The sequence below is a fragment of the Mustelus asterias genome, chromosome 3 (assembly GCF_964213995.1).
Source record: "Mustelus asterias chromosome 3, sMusAst1.hap1.1, whole genome shotgun sequence".
Lineage (NCBI taxonomy): Eukaryota > Metazoa > Chordata > Chondrichthyes > Carcharhiniformes > Triakidae > Mustelus > Mustelus asterias.
In genome coordinates, this window is record NC_135803.1 from 141,268,801 (window position 1) to 141,295,208 (window position 26,408).

At 43.2% G+C, this 26,408-nt stretch overlaps 1 protein-coding gene across 1 annotated transcript in view; it reads right to left on the bottom strand.

The window, feature by feature from the left end:
* Nucleotides 1-3,565: 3,565 nt before the first annotated feature.
* Nucleotides 3,566-26,408, bottom strand: part of LOC144485619 (inter-alpha-trypsin inhibitor heavy chain H3-like) — a 105,606-nt gene continuing 82,763 nt past the window's right edge. Inside the window, exons 15-20 of the mRNA XM_078203720.1 lie at nt 16,820-16,843; nt 15,621-15,734; nt 14,341-14,542; nt 12,767-12,939; nt 5,217-5,328; nt 3,566-5,112 (exon numbers count right to left, since the gene is read on the bottom strand). Of these exons, the coding sequence (XP_078059846.1) occupies nt 4,968-5,112; nt 5,217-5,328; nt 12,767-12,939; nt 14,341-14,542; nt 15,621-15,734; nt 16,820-16,843 (770 nt within the window). The 3' untranslated portion in view covers nt 3,566-4,967. The remainder of the gene's footprint in view (nt 5,113-5,216; nt 5,329-12,766; nt 12,940-14,340; nt 14,543-15,620; nt 15,735-16,819; nt 16,844-26,408) is intronic.

Here is a 26,408-nt window from a genome sequence, read left to right on the forward strand (position 1 = left end):
CAACCACGGAAGTCCCTGCAGGAGATCTTCATAGTTCGCTGAGAAATGGCACATGCAAATGAAATTCTGAAAGGTGCACTGGTGGAGGCCTCTCTGTGTATTTATTTTCACATACTCCCTTGATGTGTCCAATTCCAACTGCTGATAGGTATGATTCATATCTAGTTTGGTGAATGACTTGCCTCCTGCTAACTTGGTGTAAAAGTAATCAATTCTGGGAATGGGGTACTTGTCTAACTTTGCTTGCTCCATTGACCATCATTTTGTAATCACCACATAGATATATGGTCTGGTCTCGCATGAGAACCAGAAGAATGGGTACAACCTATTCAGAAAATGAATAGACTGAATTGTTTCTGGATTTTCCAATCTATACAACTCTGCTTCCATTTTTTCTCTGAAGGAGTAAGGCAGCAGCTGAGCCTTGAAAAAGTGTGGTTACCTGGAGATTGACGTGTATTTGAGCTTGCATGCCCTTCAGTTTTCATCTGGAAAAAGAGCATCATATTTCTTCAAGAGCTCTGGAATTCCATTGGGTGTCAAATGGAATATTTCAGACCAGTCTACTTTTATTTTTCATAGTCAACCTCAATCCAAAGGGCTGGGCCTCTCTGCTTCCACAACCGTTACAGAAAGCTGGGCTGTTGGTAGCAGACAGGAACAGCAGCAATGCCCTTGATATATATTGGCTTTCCAGTGTAGATTTTCAGTTGGGTGGATGTGCACTCCAATGGCTTACCTTCTTCACTAATGTTCTTGAATGTGTGCTCCCCAACAACAGTAGCTGAAGCGCCAATGCCCATCTGCAGTTGCTTGCCTTTCACCTGTGTGGTGACCCACTGTAACTACATGTGTATGCCTGGACACACCCATGCTGCCCCTGGCCCAAGACTCCCCCCTTTCCACCTGAGACTCCTCCCTTTTCACCAGAGCGAGGTATAAAGGTGATGGTTCCTCCTCCTCGCCTCAGTCTGGGCCAGGTCAGCTACAAGGGTGTGCTCCTGTTCTTTGCGAATAAAAGCCTGTTATTTCACTCATTCACTGGAGTCCTCGTATCGTGATTGATAGTGCATCAATCTGCACTATCATTACAACAGACGCAGATTCAACAGCGATCACCTGATACAGAGAGTATGCAGCAGCCGCAGCATCAGCTTCTGCAGTGCCGCTTGAGTTGATCAGATTTGCGCTCTGCTCCACTATTGGTTTATATTTTGTTCTGCACTGCCTAGCCAGGTGTCCTTTCTTGTGGCAGTGGCACTCTGCCTCTCTAAATCTTCATGATGCGTCCGCCACATGATTCCCTCCACATCTATAGCCAAAGTGTACCTTTGTCAGCTGATGCATTGTAAGTAGGCTTCCTAACCTGATGTTTGGTAGATTGGGAATCGCTCTGAAAATCTGCGGGTGCTGCCCTTTTCGCTATGCTCAGTGGCAGACTTCTGCCTAATGTGGTGCAGTGCTCCATTATTTCTCTGCTGCTAATCTGAGGACTCTTTTGCGGCACCCTCCGTGACAAGAGAAAGTTCCAGAGCATGTTTGAATCCGGTTCAGCCAGCAACCGGGGCTATGTGCCTTTGTTGTTCACCCTGCAGCGTATCATTCAAAACAGGACCAACATCACAGTACACAATACTCAGTGCTCAGTTCGCCACAGGTTCACTCAGGTTCGCCACAAAGGTGGCAAATATATTCTCCTGGTGCACTAACTATCATGTTGAGCTTGAAGCACTGCATAATTACAGAATATTTTGGCTGAAAATGGGACTTTACAAAATCCACCAACTCGCTGTACAATTTAGTACTGGGTGCGTCTGCTGCAGTGAGGTTCCTGATAAGATTATATGTTTTACTTCTGCAAATGCTCAGTAGGCTAGCCTTATGCTTCCTCAATAACTTCACTCGCCGTGAAATAGAAACCGAGCATCTTGACATACTGATTCCAATCCTCAGCATCTGCACCGTACAGATCGACCCTCCGTGCAACAGCATGATCAGTGAGACTTTCTTCTAGTTGCTCTTGTGCTTTTGCTGGCTGTGTTTTCCCATGTTTACCGCTTTAAGAACATTGCTGCTGTAAGAGCTGCCAGTGCAAATCCTTGTTTTACTCTGCTGTCTCTGCAGCTTTCTGTGATTCCAAGATTCCCATTCTTTTTGGGATCTCGACGATCGTGGGCCTCCTTTGCTCCTGGGTAACTCTGCCCGCTGGTCAAATTGCTTATGATGAAGAAACATTGTGACCATCACTGCCTTTAAACTTCACAAATTTGTGTGTGTTTTTTCCCTTTACGGTTTGGACTCAGGGCGCAATACTCTTTGAAGTTGCAAGTTGCTGGTTTTGTGGTTTTCCCGCACTCTTAAGAATCATGGGCTGCTCATGGTTTACAAAACTTTTGAACCTTTTTTTAAAAACAATCTGTGGCAATTCTGTCTTGAATAGTTCTGACCCTTTTCAGGAACTCCCATCCAGGTGAGTCCTCGGTTTCTTTATTCACTGTGCAAGACTTCACTGTCCCCGAACTCCGTGGTACTCACCGCATTATGCAGCACCATTCGGATTTATCCTCATCGCCAGTGTAATATCTTGAGGCAGGAGCAAACAAGCATAAACTTTATTGGGACCACACATGGAGCTATTCATAACTCTTTGCCATTTGGCTGTCCAGGCCAGGCACTGCCCATCCCCACCGGTTGATTAGCAGGAGGGCAGGGAATCTACTTGGACGTGGGCGCGGATCTCACTAATCACCTCACGCCTGACTTTACCAAGCTTTCGGGCGCGACGCAATGGTAAAATCAGGCCCGATAAGTGATGTATTTGGATCTTTAGTATCATGCTTGAATTTGTTTTGGGGCGACATGGTGGCACAGTGGTTAGCACTGCTGCCTCGCAGCGCCAGGGACCCTGGTCCGATTCCCAGCTTGAGTCACTGTCTGTGCAGAGTCTGCACGTTCTTCCCGTGTCTGCATGAGTTTCCTCTGGGTGCTCCGGTTTCCTCCCACAGTATGAAAGATGTGCTGGTTAAGTGCATTGGCCATGCTAAATTCCCCCTCAGTGTACCCGAACAGGTGGCAGAGTGTGGCAACTAGGGGATTTTCACGGTAACTTTATTGCAGTGTTAATGTAAGCCTACTTGTGACACTAATAAATAAACTTAAGTAAATACATTTATAAATAAATTCAAGATTTATTTTACTCAGAGAGTAGTAGGAATCAGGGACTCAAAATGCCTCAATGGGTAGGAGAAGCAGAACGCTTCATAACATTAAAAAAATATTTGGGCTTGCATTTAAAGCCATGGACTAACAGCTGGAAAGTGGGATTGGGCTGGGTGGTTACTTGTCAACCAATGGGAACACGATGGGCTGAAGGGCCTCCTTCCATGCTGTAAATTTCTATGACTATGTTTAATGAAATGCGTAAAATCACATTTCAAGGAAACACACGAGAACTTAATCTAATGCCAAGCTGAAGATGTGTTTGTCTGAAGAGAAGTTGGGGATATATAATGGGAAATCAGAACCCACAGGTTAAAGAACAGTAATAACAACGCATGGATTAAAATGAGTTTAAAATAAAATTGATTTATTTGTTTACAAGTGCAAGAATACTTAAGGCGTATGTGACATGTTTCCAATGATTAAGCACCTTATCAGAAACACTTCAGTCAATAAAGACCATGTAAAGCTTCATTTCAGAGCCTGTTGTATATTTGTATACACAAATTTCCTTCATGTGAACACCAGAGAGACATTGTCCAGTGTTGCCATTTGAGTTCACTAAATAACAATTGAGTAGCAGCAATTAAATTTATCCTACTATCCAAAACACTTTTGGAACCAACTTGATATTGCTAAATTACAAGGTGACTAGATGTACCATTTTTCCAACACATAAACTGCCATGGGATGAATGCGCAATTGCCTCTGTAGGGAGAATTGATACCAGAATTTCTGCATTTATCACAGTGGGGGAATTTCCCCCACCCCTTGGAGATGGGGTTTGGTGGAGAGTTGGAAGGTGTGTGTGTGTTGGGGTGGTGGTGGTGGTGGTGGTGGGGGGAGGGGGGGCAGTTTTGGCACGAGGAAAATCTGTTGAAAGTGGGATGAATCAGTTTGCGGACGTGCTCCCACATCTGGTCACTTTATTCGGAGACAGGAACAGATGTTGAGACACTGTACAGCAGCAGAGAGAAAGAAATTGAGGTCACTGATGAGGCAATTGTCAGGCATGTTCACCGCATACTTAAAATTATGCTCAGGGGAACATAACCCCCGCTCACTGGAGGCAGGTGTACATCCGAAGGTCCTGGCAACTTTACAGTTGCAGCCAATCTTTACATAGCAAGAATGGCAAGATGGTAAGATGGCAATCATCTGGAGGCCTGCCACATGACCAGTCTCACAGGGAGACTCCTGTCACAGTGTTAAAGAGCTTTCTAACGCCATCAGCTTGCTCTCCATTTCATTGCATTGCTCCTTCATGCCTCAGAATCCTCAGCACTCTCACTGTCACCACAGTAAAGACTACTGACTGAGCTCTGATCAAACCTTCCACCTCCTGAGCCCACCTGCTATTCTTGAATGGACAGTGATCTCAGAGGAGGGTTTTCATTGACCAGTGAAATCCTGGCTGAAGCCCCAATGCTGCCACAAGGAGGGTCAGAGCCTGAAAATGCTCCTGATGCCTGAACCTTTTCAGAGTCTGGAAGATTCGGCCCACTGAGTCAGCATTAGAGCTCACCTTGCAACACCTGGTTCCACTCTTAACACACGCAGACCAAATTTGGTCATTTTCCATGGGCAGCTTTCTTTAGAAATGGACACAGAAATTTATAATTAAAGAGACAGGAAGTGATTGCAGACGTGAGTTTTAACACATATATAAGTATCTGACATATAAAGTGATTGAACAATAAAGCCATGCAAGGGATAGTAAAGGGATAATCTTTCACCAATCCCTCGGATTACACATGTAGTGAGTCAAATAAAGAAGAAACAACGTAGTCAGTGGGAATTCCATCAATAAATCCTTTCCCGCTGTAGTGGACAAACCAACATGGGATATTGGTTCCTCGCTTTGGATCAAATCTGTAATCTTTCTGGTATCCCCTAAAATTAGAATCATCAATAAAATGTATGTAAGAAACGTACAGAGAAATTACAACTATTAGAAGAACTCATCAAAAGTGTTAATAATACTATAGCAACATTACCTCGTCACCCTGAGTTTGTGACCTTTTACAATCATTGTTGCGTCAGGTTTGCCTTCATCTAAGCCAGGACGAATGTTATATATCTCAGCATTTACTTCATGGTAAAACTGGCCTGTGTCAAAATAAAGATAAATTAATTTGACTGGAAAGTCACAAATAATGGTGCAGGATATGGAAGAAGAATAAAGAAAATGTATTTCATTCTACCAATGAGGGTGACCTAATGGTTCATACAGGATGAATGAGTTTAGATGCTGTTGCTGAATGTTGTGATTAAACTGTTGTGAAAGTCAACTTACGTTCAGGCAGCTAAAGGCACGGCTCCCAATGGTGCAGTGATTAAAATTGGGGAAAAGGAATTGGCAACGAGCTGAGCTTGAATTGTGCCATGGGAGGCGATGGCCTAGTGTTATTACTGCTAGACCATTAATCCAGAAACTCAGTGTGGTGAACCATCGTTGGTCCCCACTAGATAGTACTGAGCCAGGGTCTGGCCAGTACTACAAGTATGTATATATGTTGCTGTTGGGGTTAGGGATGGGTTGTTCTACTTGTTGCTGTTGGGGTTAGGGTTGGGCTGTTACACCTTGTATTATAGTTATTGTGGTACATCCCAGTCGGGCTCCGCCTCCTGGGAGAGGTATAAAGGTCTCTGCTCTGTCTGGGACCCCTCAGTCTGGGATCGTGTATATAATTAGTAGCTGCCTTGTTACAGCAAATAAAAGCCTTTATTTCCTGAGCATCAAGCCTCGTGTGTGATAGCGCGCATCACTCAGTTAATGTTCTAGGGACTTGGGTTCAAATCCCGCCACGGCAGCTGATGGAATTTGAATTCAATAAAAAAAATCTGGAATTAAGGATCCACTGATGACCATGAAACCATTGTCGATTGTCAGAAAAATCCATCTGGTTCACTAATGTCCTTTAGGGAAGGAAATCTGCCGTTCTTACCTGGTTTGCCCTGCAAGGGCAACTAGGGATGAACTATAAATGCTGGCCAGCCAGCGATGCCCATGTCCCATTAATGAATAATAAAACCCCATAGCCTTGAGCGCGGAGGTCAGAAACTTCAACAGCCGATGGACCTCAGAGCTTTTGTGCACGCGCAGATCTGGAGCAGGTTTGCATTTTGAGTTCTTTGGGCTCAGTCCGCCTGTGCTTGAAGAAAAATCTGGGGCAAAAGCTCAATCATTTGACTGGCAGCAGAGTGCCATGGATGACTAGTATCCCAGGCAAGGAACAGGGTGAAGGCCCAATGGAAGTGTCCCAGAATGGCGACAGGAAGAAGTCTCAGATCAGTTAAAAGTAGGTAGAGGAATGCAGTGAACAGACTTTAAGTGAAGGTGGCTCAGCCGAAGCTCTGGTAATTGATAAGAGCTCAGGGGAAAACCTAGTAATCGAAAAGGCCTTGGGAGAAGCCCAGAAGATCCAAAAAAGCAGCCAAAGGTTGGTGACTCCATGCTACAGGCTGCTGGGGTGAAGTTACACCTTTGTAACAGTGGTATTCTGCTCAGCATGGCCGAAGAGTTGAAGTTGTGCCTGTGAACACTTAAGGAGTCTTTGGAAAAAGCTGTACCATAAAAAGGAATGGGTGTTAAAACTGTAGCAATGGTACAAGTGAAATGTGTTCTCTCAGGGGGATATAGCTCAGGGTAGTCAAGGGAATTCTTGGCTACTTTTAAAAGTGAGTCAGGTTACTGTAGGTTTAAAAGACTTGGTCTTGAAGGGAGAAGTGTCCCATTACTCCTCCAACAAAGCCAGTAAGCAAATTAATATTTTGAGAGATACTGGAGCAGATCATCATTGATTGTGTTCCAGATTATTTGATGAAAGAAAAGGTATTAAGCGGGAGTACTCATGGGATTTATAAACCTGTTCCATTGTAAAAAGTCAATTTACGAAGTGACTTAGTAAACCGAATTGTTATTGCAGAAATTGTCCCTAGTTTAACATAAAACAAAGGCAACTGAACTGTCCAGACTGGTTGTTGAGCTGAATCAAAAGATAAGGAAATCTGGAAAAGAATTGGAAAATAAGAGAGGAAGCAAATACTCGGGTGAAACTGTGAAAGAAGTGGAAATGACTGTTCCATTTTTTGGAACATCAACGGGAAGAATAAGAGTGTTTTCAGAAGACTGGAGCATCTCTTGGGTCAACTAGAAAGTGGACTTGAGTAAAGAGAGGAAAGTTCCCTCAGTGTGAGTTCATTCTTCTGGTGAAAAGAGAAAGTCTGTTATGGAGGAAGTGAATGAAGAATAGAATTTTGATGCTGATTGTCAATCAGACATATGTGCTTTCCGTGACAAACCTAAAGGACCCATTAAGGCATGTTTCCATGAACAGAGGAAAAGAATAAGAAAAGCTCCACGTTCTTGTATAAAAATTCGCAGATCATGCTGCCATTGTACAGAACCTTAGTTAGGCCTCATTTAGAATATTTCGTACAATTCTGGTCGCCACACTACCAGAAGGATGTGGATGTTTTGGAGAGGGTACAGAAGTGGTTTACCAGGATGTTGCCTGGTCTGGAGGGTATTGGCTATGAGGAGCGGTTGGATAAACTCAGTTAGTTCTCACTGGAACAACGGAGGTTGAGGGGTGACCTGACAGAGGTTTACAAGATTATGAGTGGCATGGACAGACTGGACAGTCAGATGTTCTTTCCTAGGGTGGAAAAGTTAAGTACTAGGGGACATAGTTTTAAGATGCGTGGGGAAAAGTTTAGAGGAGATGTGCGAGGCAAGTTTTTTACACAGAGGGTGGTGAATGTCTGGAACGCACTGCCCAGGGAGGTGGTGGGAGCAGGTACGATAGTGGCATTGAAGGGGCAACTAGACGAATACATGAATAGGATGGGAATGGAAGAATATGGATTCCAAAAGTGCATACAGTTTCAGTTTAGGCAGGCATCATTCATGGCGCTGGCTTGGAGGCCTGTTCCTGTGCTGTACTTTTCTTTGTTCTCTGTTCTTCTGTATTAAAGTTGAGAAACCTATGCGAAAGTCATTTGTATCACATAAAATGACTAAAACGCATCCATATGTGAAGAGGGGAAGACCGCCAGAGTTTTGGCTTCCATTCACACCAGCATAGTTGAAAACCCTGGTACAAAATAGAGAAGTTTAACAACACCAGGTTAAAGTCCAACAGGTTTATTTGGTAGCAAAAGCCACACAAGCTTTCGGAGCTCCAAGCCCCTTCTTCAGGTGAGTGGGAATTCTGTTCACAAACAGGGCATATAAAGACACAAACTCAATTTACATGAATAATGGTTGGAATGCGAATACTTACAACTAATCAAGTCTTTAAGAAACAAAACAACGTGAGTGGAGAGAGCATCAAGACAGGCTAAAAAGATGTGTATTGTCTCCAGACAAGACAGCTATTTGTAACTCCCACAGTTGCGTGGACCTGCAGAGTTTCACTGGCTGCCTTGTCTGGAGACAATACACATCTTTTTAGCCTGTCTTGATGCTCTCTCCACTCACGTTGTTTTGTTTCTTAAAGACTTGATTAGTCGTAAGTATTCGCATTCCAACCATTATTCATGTAAATTGAGTTTGTGTCTTTATATGCCCTGTTTGTGAACAGAATTCCCACTCACCTGAAGAAGGGGCTTGGAGCTCCGAAAGCTTGTGTGGCTTTTGCTACCAAATAAACCTGTTGGACTTTAACCTGGTGTTGTTAAACTTCTTACTGTGTTAACCCCAGTCCAACGCCGGCATCTCCACATCACAAAATAGAGATGCAAGCTGGTCAAGATGGTTCCAAAGAAATCTTTAATGTAACTTCACTATCTTTGGTTGACCATGAAAAAAATATGAGATTTTACAGCCTCACTCATCCTGAAACCATAAAACCTCACCCGAGGTCAACAGACCTGTCCATTGTCCGCTTCTCACCCCGTGGCGGGCGGGGCGTTAAAATTCCGGCCCATGTGATTGTTGATGTTCTTATTCAGTTTAAAGAAAAGACCAAATGTGATTGTTGATGCTCTATTCAGAGTTTAAGAAAGGGTGTAGGAGAAAGGGCAGATTCTAAGCTGTGATAATTCTATGGGCACGATCTTTCCTGCCATTCACACCATGCTCCCGTTACAGCCAAGTTGGAGAATTTGGCAGCCAGCCAAATTTCCGTTCACTAAGGCTGGATGGGAAAATCCTGGTGGCGTGAACGACGTTAAGATTCCAGCCTATGAGTTTTAAATCTTGCTAATCCTAGTTGATATGTAGTGGCTTCTGTTTTGGTTAAATCTTTGTAACTTTATGATATGTGTAGCTGTGGAACAAAATGGAAAGTTTAGTTGTGTTGCAATGCTGCAATAAGCTATTCATTAGAATTGAACGATATTAAATATTTAATATTAAATATTTCTTGTAAAGAATTCCTGTTACCAAATGTCTCTGGTTGGCCTGCTAATGCCTTGATAGTGACAAAACTGCAGTCAATCATGCCTTGCACCCTTGGAAAACAAGCCAAGGCAGCATAGCCTTTGGCTCTTTCTGTTTGATTATTGCGATCAATTGTGAAGGCTAGGATTTGATCCACATGTTTAAGCATGGCATCTGTGAGCACGTTTATAAAGTTTATTTATTAGTGTCACAAGTAGGCTTACATTAACACTACAATAAAATTACTGTGAAAATCCCTGAATCGTCAGACTCCAGCACCTGTTCGGGTGAGGGAGAATTTAGCATGACCAATGTATCTAACCAGCACGTCTTTCGGACTGTGGGAGGAAACCAGAGCACCGGGTGGAAACCCATGCAGACACAGGGAGAATGTGCAGACTCAGCACAGACAGTGACTCAAGCTGGAAATCATACCCAGGTCCCTGGCACTGTGAGTCTGCAGTGCCAACCATTGTGTCACTGTGCCACCCACAGTGATGCGCAGCAGGCTGGATAATGCCACTCAGGTCCCCTCACATGCCCTTAAATGAGTCTGAGACAAAGCTACTGTGACTTTCAAAGCGATGTACTGGCATTGGGTGGCCGCCCCATAGTTAGATATAATCTAAAGTTTATTAGTCCCAAGTAGGCTTACATTAACACTGCAATAAAGTTACTGTGAAAATTCCCTCATCGCCACACTCCAGCATCTGTTCAGGTGCACTAAGGGAGGATTTAGCATGGCCAATGCACCTAACTAGCATGTCTTTTGGACTGTGGGAGGAAACCAGAGCGTCCGAAGGAAACCGACACAGAAACGGGGAGAACGTGCATACTCCACACAGATAGTGACCCAAGCCGGGAATTGAACCCGGGTCCTTGGCGCTGTGAGGCAGCAGTGCTAACCACTGTGCCACCCTTGGCCACTGTGTCACAAGAAATGTCACGGTTGCTCTAGAAAGCCGAAGCCTTCACAGGCATCACATCCTGTCATCTTAAAGTCATCCGTGCCCTGCATACACAATTAGCTAGGTCTGGCCTCCACTAGCTCCCTATGGCTGCTCTCAGCCCCTTATTCTTCAGCAGGTTGAGCTCCTTCACATATTTCCTGTGGTTTCAGTCCCTGTTCATCTGGTCTCTTCCTTCTCCTTGCCTTACTCTTCCTCACTGGAGGATGTATCTCTAACAAAAGTAAGTATACCCATAACGCAGAGTGACAATGCTGCAATGGCGATATCTTGCTGAGTCCCCCAGTGTGTAGACAATATCGTGCGAAAGACTCTTGATAACGTCTATGAATTCTGGGACTTCCAACAGTAGCCAATCAAAAGCTTCCCTCCTGCTGAAGCCAGGCACGGATCCAGCTGCAGCTTTTATATTTGCCCTTATTATCCAACAAAAGTCCTGCATCAAGGATTTATTATTGCAGTCAATTAGACTGCTAGAGGTTAAATAGCCATTAATTGCTAATTTCAAAATGCTTTCGGAGTCTGCCTACCCACGGTGTAACGAGTTTGGAATTGCAATTCAAAGTCATCGCACCAGACATTACACCATCGCAGGATGAAAACAGTCCTATTTTCACAAGGTAAAATTCAGCCTATGGTGTCATATTCACAGTCAGTTTCAGTGGAGAAAGGGAACTACTGTTTCTGGGACATACATCCTGCAGAATCATCATTAAATATGGTATTGCAGAATGATAGTTTTTTGATGCAAAATAATATGTAAAACCAAGAGTTGTATATCCTGTTGGTAGTATTGAATGGTGAAAGCAACACCACTCAGCATAGTGGCCCAGTGGTTAGCACTGCTGCCTCATAGCGCCAGGGACCCAGGTTCAATTCCAGCCTCGGGTGACTGTGTGGAGTTTGCACATTCTCTCCGCCTGCGTGGGTTTCCTCCGGGTGCTCTGGTTTCCTCCCACAGTCCAAAGATATGCAGGTTAGGTGGATTGTCCATGATAAATTGCTCCTTAGTGTCCCAAAATGTGTACGTTAGGCGGATTAAATGTGTGGGGTTATAGGGACAGGGACAGGGCAGGTGCAGACTGGATGGGCCAAATGGCCCCCTTCTTCATAGTGCAGATTCTATGAGAATAACTTGTGCTTATAAAGCATCTTTAACTTAATATAAAGCCTCAAGGTGCTTCGCAGAGACATTTAGAACAAAATATGACACAGAGCAACATAAGGAGATATTAGGGCAGAGGACCAAAGGTTAGTTCAGAGGTCAATTTTAAGCAGTGTCTAAAAGGAGGAAAGTGAAGTGCAGAGGCAGAAGCTTTAGGGTTGCAACTCCAGAGGTTGGGGCCTGAGCAGCTTTTTTTTTATTCATTCGTGGGACATGGGCGTCACTGGCTGGCCAGCATTTATTGCCCATCCCTAGTTGCCCTTGAGAAGGTGGTGGTGAGCTGCCTTCTTGAATCGCTGCAGTCTATGTTCTGTGGGTTGACCCACAATGCTGTTAGGGAGAGAATTCCAGGATTTTGGCCCAGCGACTGTGAAGGAATAGTGATATATTTCCAAGTCAGGATGGTGAGTGGCTTGGAGGGGAACTTGCAGGTGGTGGTGTTCCCATTTATCTGCTGCTCTTGTCCTTCTAGGTGGAAGTGGTTGTGGGTTTGGAAGGTGCTGTCTAAGGATCTTTGGTGAATTGCTGCAGTGCACCTTGTAGATAGTACACACTGCTGCTACTGAGAGTCAATGGTGGAGGGATTGAATGTTTGTAGATGTGGTGCCAATCAAGTGGGCTGCTTTGTCCTGGATGGTGTCAAGCTTCTTGAGTATTATTGGAGCTGCACCCATCCAGGCAAGTGGGAAGTATTCCATCACACTCCTGACTTGTGCTTTGTAGAGGGTGGATAGGCTTTGGGGAGTCAGGAGGTGAGTTACTCGCCACAGTATTCCTAGCCTCTGACCTGCTCTTGTAGCCACTGTGTTTATGTGGTGAGTCCAGTTGAGTTTCTGGTCAATGGTAATCCCAAGGATGTTGACAGTGGGGGATTCAGTGATGGTTACACCATTGAATGTCAAGGGGCGGTGGTTAGAGTGTCCCTTATTGGTGATGGTCATTGCCTGGCATTTGTGTGGCTTAAGGCACAGCCTTGCTGGTAACGTGTTTAACTATGTTTGAGCAGCCAGTAAAGTGAATACATACCGAGTAATCCATGGGTCATGTTTGAGAGCCTGTGGCTGTCAAGTGTATAAAATCCCAGAAAGTCTCTGTGCAGAGGATGATTTTTCCAAACCCGATGCAGCACAATAACAAATTTTGCAGCATCGCCCACTGTCAGTGTGAAATTCCTTTCCTTCATGATGGAGATTGAGAAACTAGGAAATAAATTTAGAGATGATAGATTATGCCATGTCTATACTAAATGCAAACAAATAAAACTCTCAAAATTATTAATTTTATAAATCCATTATTAATAACCTTTATAAATAAGAATACAATCCATAAAATCCCACTACAGATAGTAGTCTGTTATACCTCTCTTGACCTCTGCCACTGAATGTTGGCAGGGTGAATATTTTTGCCCTTGTTTGTTTGTCTGTTTGCCTGTGAAAAAAATCTCAAAAACTAATGGATGGATTTGAACAAAGTTTGGTGCACATTGGGAGTGGCCGAAGAAATGTTTTTTAAAATTCATTCGTGGGACATGGGCGTCACTGGCTGGCCAGCATTTATTGCCCATCCCTAGCTGTCCTTGAGAAGGTGGTGGCGAGCTGCCTTCTTGAATCGCTGCAGTCCATGTACTGTGGGTTACCACAATGCTGTTAGAGAGGGAATTCCAGGATTTTGACCCAGCGACTGCAAAGGGACATCAATATATTTCCAAGTCAGGATGGTGAGTGGTTTGGAGGGAAAATTGCAGGTGGGTGTGTTCCCATTCATCTGCTGTCCTTGTCCTTCTAGATGGAAGTGGTCATGGGTTTGGAAGGTGCTGTCTGAGGATCATTGGTGAGTTCCTGCAGTGCATTTTGTTGATAGTACACACTGGTGGTGGAGGGAGTGGATGTTTGTAGATGTGGTGCCAATCACATGGGCTGCTTTGTCCTGAATGGTGTCAAGCTTCTTCATAGAAATCATCATAGAAACCCTACAGTGCAGAAGGAGGCCATTCGGCCCATCGAGTCTGCACCGACCACAATCCCACCCTGGCCCTACCCCCACATATTTACCCGCTAATCCCTCTAACTACGCATCTCAGGGACAATTTTTAACCTGGCCAATCAACCTAACCCACACATCTTTGGACTGTGGGAGAAAGCACCCGGAGGAAACCCACGCAGACACGAGGAGAATGTGCAAACTCCACACAGACAGTGACCCGAGCCGGGAATCGAACCTGGGACCCTGGAGCTGTGAAGCAGCAGTGCTAACCACTGTGCTACCGTGCTGCCCATTTTCTTTTTCATTAAGCCAAATTTTGAGTGCAAATAATTGTAAAAGGGAGCAACAGCAGCAGTTAATCATTTGGACCCACTGAATTATCAATAGCTTAGAAAACGAACGAAACGCTAGGAATGAGATACAACATTTTGGTGATGTTAATGAGGAATCCTTTATTATAATAGCTATGAAGTTTCTAGAAAAAAAGTTTCTTGAGTGTTGTTGGAGCTGCACCCATCCAGGCAAGTGAGGAGTGTTCCATCACACTCCTGACTTGTGGCTTCAATTTGGTGGCTATAGAAAAATGTAATGCTGCTGTATTGCTGCATAAACTGTACCTCTCTCTTGTTAAAGATGCTGTTGCTGACCAAGGGAAAATAAGTTTGTCTTCTCCATGAAACACCGTAATCATTTTAGTCGATACTTCAACTTTCAGGTCCATTTTGTTATTCAAAATACCAAACTTTCCGAAGTATGTATTTATTTTCATATTATTTTGTATTTGCTTCTCTCCAATCAGCTCTCCATTTACCACAAAATCTGTATGAAAATTTCAAAACACATCAATTAATGTGAATCAATTGTCACAATATCAAATTAAAATCAGGAGAACCATTTTCTTTCATTAAGCCAAATTTTGAGTGCAAATAATTGTAAAAGGGAGCAACAGCAAACAGTTAATCATTTGGACCCACTGAATTATCAATAGCTTAGAAAACGAACGAAACGCTGGGAATGAGATACAACATTTTGGTGATGTTAATGAGGAATCCTTTATTATAATAGCTATGAAGTTTCTAGAAAAAAATCCTTTTTGATTTTATGTATATGTGGGTTACATTCAGGACCATTAACTAAGTTGACAAAAAAATAGTGCTCCAAATAATCTACAATGACTTGAGTCTCTAGAAAGACAAAGGATGATTGGGATTCAGTGAAGTGGCCACGAAATCAATGATTCAGGAATTAATTGCAGAAAGAAGCAATCTGTGCCTACTGTCCTTTATTTCTGGAATGTTACTTCAGAGATTTCTTTTATTCGTTCATGGGGTGTGGCTAGGCCTGCCCTTATTTCCCATTCCTAATTGGCCTTGTTCAGAGGGCATTTAAAAGTCAGCCACATTTCTGAGGATTTTCACAGTAACTTCATTGCAGTGTAAGCCTACTTGTGACACTAATAAATACATTTTAAAAAATCTCTCCTCTGAATAAAAATGGAGGAAATAATGAAGATTATAATGGAAACATCAAGTGAATTATCTATAAGATTTGCACAAAATAAAAATACACTTAAGCCACTTCATAAAATTAGAAGCATCACACTGAACTGGCAACTTAAAAGGCCACACGTTTGGGCCAGGCATCCTACTCCTGCTGATAGTTCACTTGTTTGTTTGTATATTCAAATTCTGGTTCAATCTAGCAAGTGTGGTAAAGATCAATAAATCTCAGGTTTTATTTTGTATTCTGTTCACTACAAATAAAAACTGCAGTAAAATTCCAGAATGATTGGCTTTAATGGCACTGTATGATCCACTAACTCAGATGTTTCTGTTTGTTAGCAATGCATAGCTATTTTCCTTTCCTTATGACAGCTTCTGTCGGAGCTTGCACCTACCTGTATGAGGATCTGTCACCAGGTTTAGAATTGCACCTGGTTTCCCATCAACGTTGAAACAAATGGCATCACTGTGATCATTTATTGAAATGATAAAATGAGGATCACTGTCAACTTGAAAAAAAAGAGGTCAAAGTTTTGGAACATTTAAGTCATTGTCACTTTTATATAAAACAAAGTTTGGAGTCCCGTGACACTTTAACTTTACGCATTGTAACAGATGCAAAACAATCTTGAATGAAAAGCAGGCATTTCTTCTGCATGTTGAGAATTTGGCAGGGAGCTGGCATTTTAAAACAATGGACCCTGTGTTCAATCTCACGATGCGCTGAAGAGAAATTGGTCAAAATAATACCAGCAGAAGGCATTCAGCACATTTAAGACATTTGCCTCACATGGGAGCAGGGAAAGACATCACATGCAATTGTGGGAGACAAAACAAACATAGCCAAGAGATCTCTGAAAATGAAGGTGCAGTGTAATTTTGGTAGCTTTTTAGGCTACGTCAGAAGAATATTAGGGCCACTAAAGAATACTGTTGGAGAGATTTAAACTGTTTCTCAAGTTAGTATTATTTTGTACCAGTTTGTACTCCGATGCTTAAATCCCAGATTGTGGGTTGGAGATAACATACTCTGTTTTTGAGGAAGTTATTAGGGTAGCAGATAAAGGGAATATTGTGGGTCTTGTCTATCTGGACTTTTAGAAAACTTTTGATAAGGAATTTCTCACCAGCTTACTTCACAAGATAGATTTTGGTGGTATTGGTAGGGATTTAAATGCTGACTTATGAATTGGCTCAAATCCCACAGCCGAAGTGTTGTAACTAGTGAATCCAGTTCAACCTGGTGGTATGCCACTTGTGATGATCACCTGATAGGTCCAAAGTCCACTTCCATTCACTGCCCTAATTAATGACCTTAACAGTGGTGTTAGGATTGTGGTCAGTATATTTGCAGATGACACCAAAATTTGGAAAAGGATTAAGCCCTGTGGGAATGGCTCCCCTCGGACATCTGAAAATTTCCTGCCCCGCTATGCTGGTCAAGTAGCATAGCGGGGCAGGGAAATCCCACCGTTGCTTTGGCTATCATGAAAGTGGGGCAGACTTTTCCTGTCCATCAATTTTAAATGTACACGGTTATAAGATTTACTAATACAACTAGATACATAAAGCAAATTCTTAAGCTGAGTCTTACCGTAAGTGTAAGTAGGACTTTGAGCTGCAGAAAAGAAAATTAAAATCAATGAGTGATCAAGCAACTGAAGGAGTTCGAGGAATTTCATTCGTGAATGTCTTTGCAATATCTTATGGAATACATGGGAATATCTATACTTACAAGTCATTGATGTGATTTTGTCTCATGTCACCTGAATGCGTTTACAACTCCAAAGAGTACAAGCATATAAGACCATAAGAAATAAGAACAGGAATGGGCCATTCAGCCCCTCACGTCTGCTCTGTCATTCAATAGAGTCATGGCTGATCCAACATTCGTCACGTCCACTTTCCTGTCCTTTCCCCGTCACCCTTGATTCCCTTACTGTTCAACAATCTATCTATCTCAGCTATATATATGCACAAGGACTCTGTCCCCACAGCTCTCTGTGGCAAGGAGTTCCAAAGACTCTCAGCCCTCTGAGAGAAGAAATTCCTCCTACTTCAGTCTCAAGTTGGCGTCCCTTTATTCTGATACTATGCCCTCTGGTCCTACACTCTTCCATGAGGGGAAACATCCTCTCAGCATTTACGCTATTAAGCCCCTTAAGAATCCTATACGCTTCAATGTGATCACCCCTCATTCTTCTGAACTCCAATGAAAAAAGTTCCAACCCCTTTAACCTTTCTTTATAAGACAATCCCTCCATAACCAGGATCATCCCGGTGTACCTTCTCTGAACTGCCTCCAATGAAATAATATTTTTCCTTAAGTAAGGGGACCAAAACTGCTTACAGTACTCCAGATGTGATCTCACCAGTATCTTGTACAGTTGCAGCAAGATTTCCCAACTCCTATACTTCAACCCCCTTTGAAATAAGGGCCAACATTCCATTAGCCTTCCTGATTACCTGCTGCACCTGTATGTTGGCTTTCCGTGTTTCATGCACAAGTACCCCCAAGCCCCTTTGTGTTGCAGCATTCTGCAGTTTTTCTTCATTTAAATAATATTCTCCTTTTGTTCGTCCTTCCAAAATGAACAATTTTCCATTTTCCCACATTATATCCCATTTGTCAACTTTTTGCCCATTTACTTAACCAATCAATATATTTTTGTAAACTGTGTGTATCCCTCTTGCAACTTGTCTTTCCATCTATTTTTGTGTCGTCTACAAATACGGCTACAGTATGTTTGCTTCCTTCCTCCAAGTCATTAATATATTTAGTAAATATTTGCAGTCCCAGCGCTGATCTCTGTGGAACCCCACTAGTTACAGGTTGCACAGCCTGAAAAACAGCACCATACCACTTGTGCTATAACTCATTCATTAGATGTGTCAATGAAAAAACTTTTCCAAGTATCTGGAGTCGTTGGACAAGAGAAAACAGCTTGCAATTCTCAATGATTTATATTTGAGAAAATAAATTGTTGCATGCATACAATAACTTGCCTCAACTATCAGAAAAAGTTCAAAATCCAACTGTATGTGAAAGAAAACTTACATTTAATACTTGTCCTTGTAAATTGTGGTCCTAGAAAAAACATTAAATCTTTGTAATTATACAACTTTGAAAAACCTGAGTTCAGTGTGTACCTATAATGCCAAGTTTAGTATATTTAGTATATTTTAATTCATTCATGAGACATGGGCGTCGCTGGATGGCCAGCATTTATTGCCCATCCCTAGTTGCCCGAGGGCAATTGAGTATCAACCACATTGCTGTGGCTCTGGAGTCACATGTAGGCCAGATCAAGGTAAGGACGGCAGATTTCCCTCCTCAAAGGACATCAGTGGACCAGATGGGTTTTTCCGATAATTGACAATAGTTTCATGGTCATCAGAAGATTCTTAATTCCAGATGTTTTTTATTGAATTCAAATTCCACTAGCTGCCGTGGCGGAATTTGAACTCAGGTGCCCAGAACATTAACTGAATTTCTGGATTAATAGTCCAATGATAATACCACTGAGCCATCATCTCCTTTATGTAATTTCTGGAAGCATTATTGAATTCTAAATTTAATTATTAGCTGTATATAATTTGATGACTTGGGAAGAACCGAAAAATTGTTTGAGAAATTTGATTGGTTAATTTAGTGGTACACCTTGTTTCACGGGCATTACATCTGAAATTGTGTCGGACAAGCTTTAGTTCTCAATACTGTCACACTTTTAGAGAGTGACATCTGCATGGGACATGTGGGACATGGGTGTCACTGGCTAGGCCAACATTTATTACTTGTTCCTTGAGCAGGTGGTGGTAAGCTGCCTTTTTGAACTACTGCAGTCCCTGAGGCATAGGTACACCCACAGTGCTGTTAGGGAGGAAGTTCCAGGATTTTGACCCAGCGACAGCGAAGAAACAGCAATATATTTCCAAGCCAGAATGGTGAGTGACTTGGAGGAGAACCTCCAGGTGGTAGTGTTCCCAGATATCATCTGCTCTTATCCTTCTGGATGATAGCAGCCATGGGTTTTGAAGGTGCTGCCTAAGGATCCTCAGTGAGTTTCTGGAGTACATCTTGTAGATGGTTTATACACTGCTGCCACTGTTCATCAGTGGTGGAGGGAGTGAATGTTTGTGGAGCAGGTATTAAATGAGTGGGCTGCTTTGTCCGAGGTGGTGTCGAGTTTCTTAAGTGTTATTGGAGTTGCACTCATCCAGGTAAGTATGGAATATTCCTTCACACTCCTGACTTCTGCCTTGTATATGGTGGACAGGATTTGGGAGTCAGTAAGCAAGTTACTTGCTGCAGGGTTCCTAGCCTCTGACCTGCTCTTGGAGCTTATTTATATGGCTGGTCCAGTCCAATTTCTGGTCAATGGTAACCCCAGGATGTTGGCAGTGGGTGATTAACTCATGGCAATGCCATTGAATGTCAATTAATCACTTTACTGTTAAGTTACCAATGAAGTATTTGATTGACTAAATACAAATCAGCCAAAACACTTTTCTTATCTCAGCAAGTGGCTAACAGCAAAATTGAGGTGTGTGATATCAACAGAAATTGAAGGAAGTATTTTCCCACCACACAACAATTCATAACCAGTAAGTATTATAAAATAGACTAGCCAAATTAATCAATTTTCTTACTTGTGTTGTTTTTTTCTGTCCTCCCTGTACTCTACACAACTAACAATGTAATTGAGAACATTATATGGGGTGGCACAGTGGTTAGCACTGCTGCCGCACAGCGCCATGGACCCGGGTTCAATTCCAACCTCGGGTCACTGTCTGTGTGGAGTTTGCACATTCTCCCTGTGTCCGCGTGGGTTTCCTCTCGGTGCTCCGGTTTCCTCCCACAGTCCAAAGATGTGTAAGTTACGTGGATTGGCCATGGTAAATTGCCCCTTAGTGTCAGGAGGATTAGCAGGGTAAATATGTGGGGTTACGGGGATAGGGCCTGCGTGGGATTGATGTTGGTGCAGGCTCAATGGGCCAAATGGCCTCCTTCTGCACTGATTATGATATAATTTTGAATGTATTTATTATTTCTTTATAAAAATAACCAAAATGCACAGAAACTTGTCTCAAAATACTTTCTTCCCCTCTTCCACCATTATGCGTGTTCTTTTGAAAAGCTCCTGCTCGCTGCTTCCTTCTCCTGAACCTTCGTCATGAGCAAGGGCTCGGGAGAAGAGCAGCAAGGCAACAGCAACCTTGATGGTCCATATGGATTGTAACAGTACCACTGGGACTTTCCCTTCCGCAGCATCAAAGCTCAGGCTTTGGCGTGGATCTGGATCTTGAATGGGAAGACCAGTCCAGGAGAAGGAAACAGCAAGAGGACGAGTCAGGGAACAGGAGGTTCAATGAGAGGGTGAATCAGGGAGGGGAATTGGTCACCACTCGGAGGTCTAGGAGCAGAAGAGGCCACGACCTGGAGATCGAGGAAGCGGAGAGGCCACAACATGGAGGTTGAGGAGAGCTGCGACACAGAGGTTGGGGAGTGGGAGAGCCATAACCTGGTAGTTGGGATGAGGGAGAGAGAGGCTGCAACTTGGAGGCCGGGGAGAGAGGGGTGCTGCACCTCAAGGTCAAGGAGGAGGAAAGGCCACAACATGGAGGTTAGGGAGGGACAGAGGACGTAACTCAAAGGAAGGGGAGAAAAGGCTGCAATTTGAGGGTCCAGGAGCAACGAGAGGCCACAACGTGGAGGTTGGAGATCAGGGAGATGCTGCAACTTGGAGGTTAGGGAGCAGGAAAGACCACAATTTGGGAGAGGGGAATAGATCACTCCATAATGGCGCCAATTGAATCACATAGTACAAAACGTTAAAATGCATTTTCAGATGCTCAATGAGATTACAGGCCCCATTAACTTATCAAACAGAACCGAGGAAATGTTATCAATGTTAAATGGGGCAACATTAAACAAGGCCTTAATAATGTAAATCTTTTCTGACTATTTCCTTCATTGCCTGCCACTGTAACTCTGCTATCCTACAATTTAAACTATTTTCCCAGTTCACTTTTGCCAACTCTGTCCTTATATCTTTGTAATTGCCTTTATTTAAGTTCAAAATACTAGTCTTAGACATACACTTCTCATCCTCCTCAAATTGAATGTGAAATTCTATCATGTTATGATCACTGCTACCTAGACACTCCTTTAGCATGGGGTCATTAATTAAACCTGCCACATTGCACACTAGCATGTCTAAAATAGCCAGCTCTTTGGTTGGCTCAAGTGTAAGGGCCTCACTGCATTCTTGCTTATGTTATGATCCCAGTTGATGTTATAACTGGACAGGAAGATCCCAGAATGGAATCCCCTGGCTGAAAAAATTGTGGGGCAAATTTTACTATTCCACCTGCCACAGGAATTGTAGCGGGCAAGGACCGGACCTTTGAAAGGTCCGGTTTTGGGACGAGCATGGCAGGAAAATCCTGTCCAGTAACTTATGCTCTTTTTTGTCAAACATGGAGGAATATAGTCACAGGACTGCTAAACAGATTTAGCAACAAGAAAAAAAAGTTTATTAAAGATGGAAAATTGGATAATACAATACTTTTGTACTCCCCCACTTAACTTAATAATACACACAAGTTTTAAGATTAACATGAATGACAAAGTACATTTGCAGCTACAATGGTGTCAGTGACACACATTTTCCTGTGGTTAAATACACACTCCACTCTGGACCCCCAAGTGAATGTCTGTGGATGCCTCCTCAGAATCCCTGCCAGATGATTGTCTTTGTAAGAGTGTCCAAACTCTAATTTGTAAAACACACTTTGAAATCTTCTCTCATAATCATGCTTTCCATGAGTGGTTTGCATCCCGAAATGCAGCCCACATTTTCCAAAAGACTCTTGTGAACAGAATTTCCACCCCATTTTTACCAGCGAATCCAGTCCTGGATTTTACACCAAACCCTCTCAGGATTTTTTTTAAAAAAGGCTTCCACAGAAATTCTGAAATCCAGCCAGTTTTACTTGATTATTTCAAGTAGAGTCTCATAAACCTTAATACCCCTGCAGATAATTTTCTGGCCTCTTACAACTTCTTCAACTCTCTGTGACTTTCCTGAACAGTGACCTGTTTTTGTTTCCAGTTTCCTCGGTTCTGTTTAACTGCAGCCTTCTTAAGAAACATTTCCCTGTCCCAATTCCCTGGTTATTTGTACTGCAACTTGTTCCTTAGAAAACTTGCATCATTGCAATTCTCTTGTCCTATCCAGATTCTCCTGACAGAGATAAGAGCTGTTCACTCCTCTGTAATCTGGCTCCAAGTGCTGTGGCTTTCAGTTTTAAAAAAACTAAGAATAAAGGAAGGCTTTTTCTTTCCTTACAAGGCACCAGTTGCTAAGCAGCCACTTTTCCCTCTATAAGCTTTAATTTAGTCCATTCTTCAATGCTCTACAAGCAGAATAGAGTCACAGTTGGAATTGAAACCAACCCCCACATATACAAACACTTTGTACAGCAATAATTTATATCTCTAGTGGATTTAATTGCCCTCGCTCCGGACTTTCTAGTTGACAAAGAAACCTCATGGAGGGATTCACCGATCCCATTCACTGATGGAAGGAATTTTGATTGCCCGCTGAATCAGGGGTCAGGACTAAAATCGGGATTCACGCCGAACAAGAGGGCTACCAGGATTCACCCAACCTGCCCCGCCGGCCCTGATCGGGCTCCCACCCAGAGCATGTGGAAACTCGATTAATGTGCAAGGGTTTGATGGCCCATTCACCACCCCCTTTTCCATGCAATCAGCCCTCCAGCGGGAATGCACAGGGTGGGCAGTTAGTTTGGTCAAAGGGAATAAGTGATCTGCAGGAGAGGAAGTTAAACCAATTACTCCCTATGAAGAAACCATAGCTGTCAATCAGACTTAGAGTCTATGTAAACATTATGGTTAGGAACAATGGACGTACTTGAGATGCATTCAAGTGTGAAGGGAAATGAAAATTAACACAACTAACTGAAGGCTGAGTAGAAATCCATTAAGCTGTCAATGGAAGCATTTTTCAAAGCACTGCATTTTGAAATTGTCAGAGATTAAAGGTTTCCAATGGAATAGAGAGGGTTTCAAAGGTTTCAGCTTTGCCAGGAAGGCTCAGAGACTTCAAGTCAAAGCTGTGTGAATATGTTGGGGCTGAGTGCACAGCTGTGTAGAATGGAACCCGCAAGTGAAATTGACATCTCCTCTCTGTCAGAGGATTTCAAATGGGTCTCCTCACACCTGCAGCTTCTGAAATGGAGAAAGGGAAATCTCTGCTGTAGAATGGAGTGCTGCAGCGATATTAAAGGCTGCAGGGGGCATGGAGATTAAAATGACCTGGCCATTTCAAAGTTTTCACAGTTGACAAGCAAGAATGAAAATATTGATCACAGGGCTGCCTGAAATCACCATGTCAGGGGTGATCTTCAGGGCTACCAGGCTAAAAGAGGCAATCCAGTTATGAGACCCTCTTCCTGTGGGAGAGTGGTGAGGTCGCCCCACCCTTGTCCCCAGCCCAAGCTCACCCAATGTCCAGATGTTTCCTACTCAGCCTGGCAGCAGCAGAGGGGCAAATGGCCACTGGATGTACCTCCTTGCCCCTCTTGGGGACCAAGGTGCCAGGCCATGATGTCAGTCATGATGTGGAGAATGTGGATGTCAGTGCCAGGGGCAGAGTACTTTGGCACTGCCAAGGCCTGTGGCCTGAAAGTGGGCTAGAGTGGGTGGTCTGAGGTAAAGGAGGACTTAATGAGGGTCTGAGGAGGGAGGGGATCTGATGCGGTGTCAGGTTGTGTCGCCCTCATGCCTGCATGGCATGGGAGGAGGGGGTGACCAATTATTTAGTGGCACGGGGAGGGTATCCCTCTTCACTGAAGGGTTGGTGGTACAACTTCCCTAGTCAAGGGGAGGGGTCACCATTTCATTTTTTGTGGGGAGGGGGCCTGTCTCCAAGTGCAGAGATGGGGGCACCCTTGATCTCTGAACAGTTGGGCTGGCTAGTGGGTTTCGCAAGATGGCCTCATTTGCATTTTTCAGGTGGGTGAATCCCACCTGACAGACACTGTCAGTGCCAGTAAGAAACACTCCTGTTTTCCCACTGGCGTGGGCACTTAGCCCGGAAATGGGAGAATCCCACCCCACGTGTTCAAAAAGTTGTTCTTCATTTCTTTTGAACTGGGACCTTTGGCGTAACTTGTCCATTCCACCCAGTTTTTACCACTAAACTAATCTCAATTGCCCGTGTTTGCCCCATATCCATTTATACCCATCTTACCCATGTAACTGTCTAAATACTTTTGAAAAATAAATTGTACCCGCCTCTACTACGACCTCTGGCAGCTCATTTCAGACACTCACCACCCTCTGTGTAAAACAACTGCCCCTCTGGACCCTTTTATATCTCTCCCCTCTTGCCTTAAACCTATGCCCTCTAGTTTTAGACTCCCCTACCTTTGGGAAAATATGTTGACTATCTATCTACCTTATAGACCTCTATAAGGACACCCCTAAATCTCCTACATTCCAGGGAAAAAAGTCCCAGTCTATCCAGCTTCTTCTTATAACTCAAACCATCAAGTCCCAGTAGCATCCTAGTAAACCTTTTCTGCATTCTTTCTCGTTTAATAATATCCTTTCTATAATAGGGCAACCAGAACTGCACACAGTATTCCAAGTGTGGCCTTACTAATGCCTTGTACAACTTCAACAAGACGTCCCAACTCCTGTATTCAATGTTCTGACCAATGAAACCAAGCATGCTGAATGCCTTCTTCACCATTCTGTCCACCTGTGACTCCACTTTCAAGGAGCTATGATCTGTACCCCTAGATTTCTTTGTTCTACAACACTGCCCTACCATTAATTGAGTAAGTCCTGCCCTGGTTCAATCTACCAAAATGCATCACCTTGCATTTATCTAAATTAAACTCCATCTGCCATTCATCAGCCCACTGGCCCAATTGATCAGGATCCCATTGCAATCCCAGATAACCTTCTTCACTGTCCACTATGCCACCAATCTTGGTGTCATCTGCAAACTTACTAACCATGCCTCTTAAATTCATATCCAAATCATTAATATAAATGCCAAAATGACATGAATAATTTAAATCCTCACTGGAGTACCTGTATATGATGTGGAGATGCCGGCGTTGGACTGGGGTAAGCACAGTAAGAAGTCTCACAACACCAGGTTAAAGTCCAACAGGTTTATTTGGTAGCAAATACCATAAGCTTTCGGAGCACAGCTCCTTCGTCAGATGGAGTGGATATCTGTGGATATCAGATGGAGTGGATATCCACAGATATCCACTCCATCTGACGAAGGAGCTGTGCTCCGAAAGCTTATGCTATTTGCTACCAAATAAACCTGTTGGACTTTAACCTGGTGTTGTGAGACTTCTTACTGTGCGTACCTGTATATGTCATGGCTCTACCAAAGCTAAAAGATACGTCAACCATTGTTTAGCTTCCACAATCAACTTGGAACTTATTGAATAAACTCAGTTTACCTTCTAATTGTGATTATTGAATTTCATCAGGTTGTTACTCATTTCTCAATGAGATGTTTCCATTTCTCTCAAATTTTAAAAAAATTCCCAAACTAAAAAGTTATATTTCTAATGCACATGACTTATGAAATCAGATATTTGCAACATTAGTTTACAGTTACGAACTACACATGAGTAAGACTCTTTCAGCCGTAAAACCAATTATAATTTTGAGGAATCATCACCCAATTAGGACTTCTGTGATAGAGTCACAGGGGGCGATCGTACCAAAAAGATTCTAAGTGCCTAACAAGCGTGAAACTCGAGGGCAATTAAATCCAATAGGATTAACCTATTCGACCCTTTGAGCCTGCACCACCATTCAATATGAACATAGCTGATCACGCACTTTCAGTATCCCACTTCCGCTTTCTCTCCATATCCCTTGATCCCTTTAGTCACAAGGACCATATCCAGCTCCCTCTTGAATATATCTAATGAATTGGCCCCAGCAGCTTTCTGTGGTAGAGAATTCCACAGGTTCACAACTCTCTAAGTGAAGAAGTTCTTCCTCATCTCAGTCCTGAATGACTTACCCCTTATTCTTAGACTGTGACCCCTAGTTCTGGACTTCCCCAACATTGGGAACATTCTTCCCGCATTCAGCCTGCCCAGTCCCATCAAGA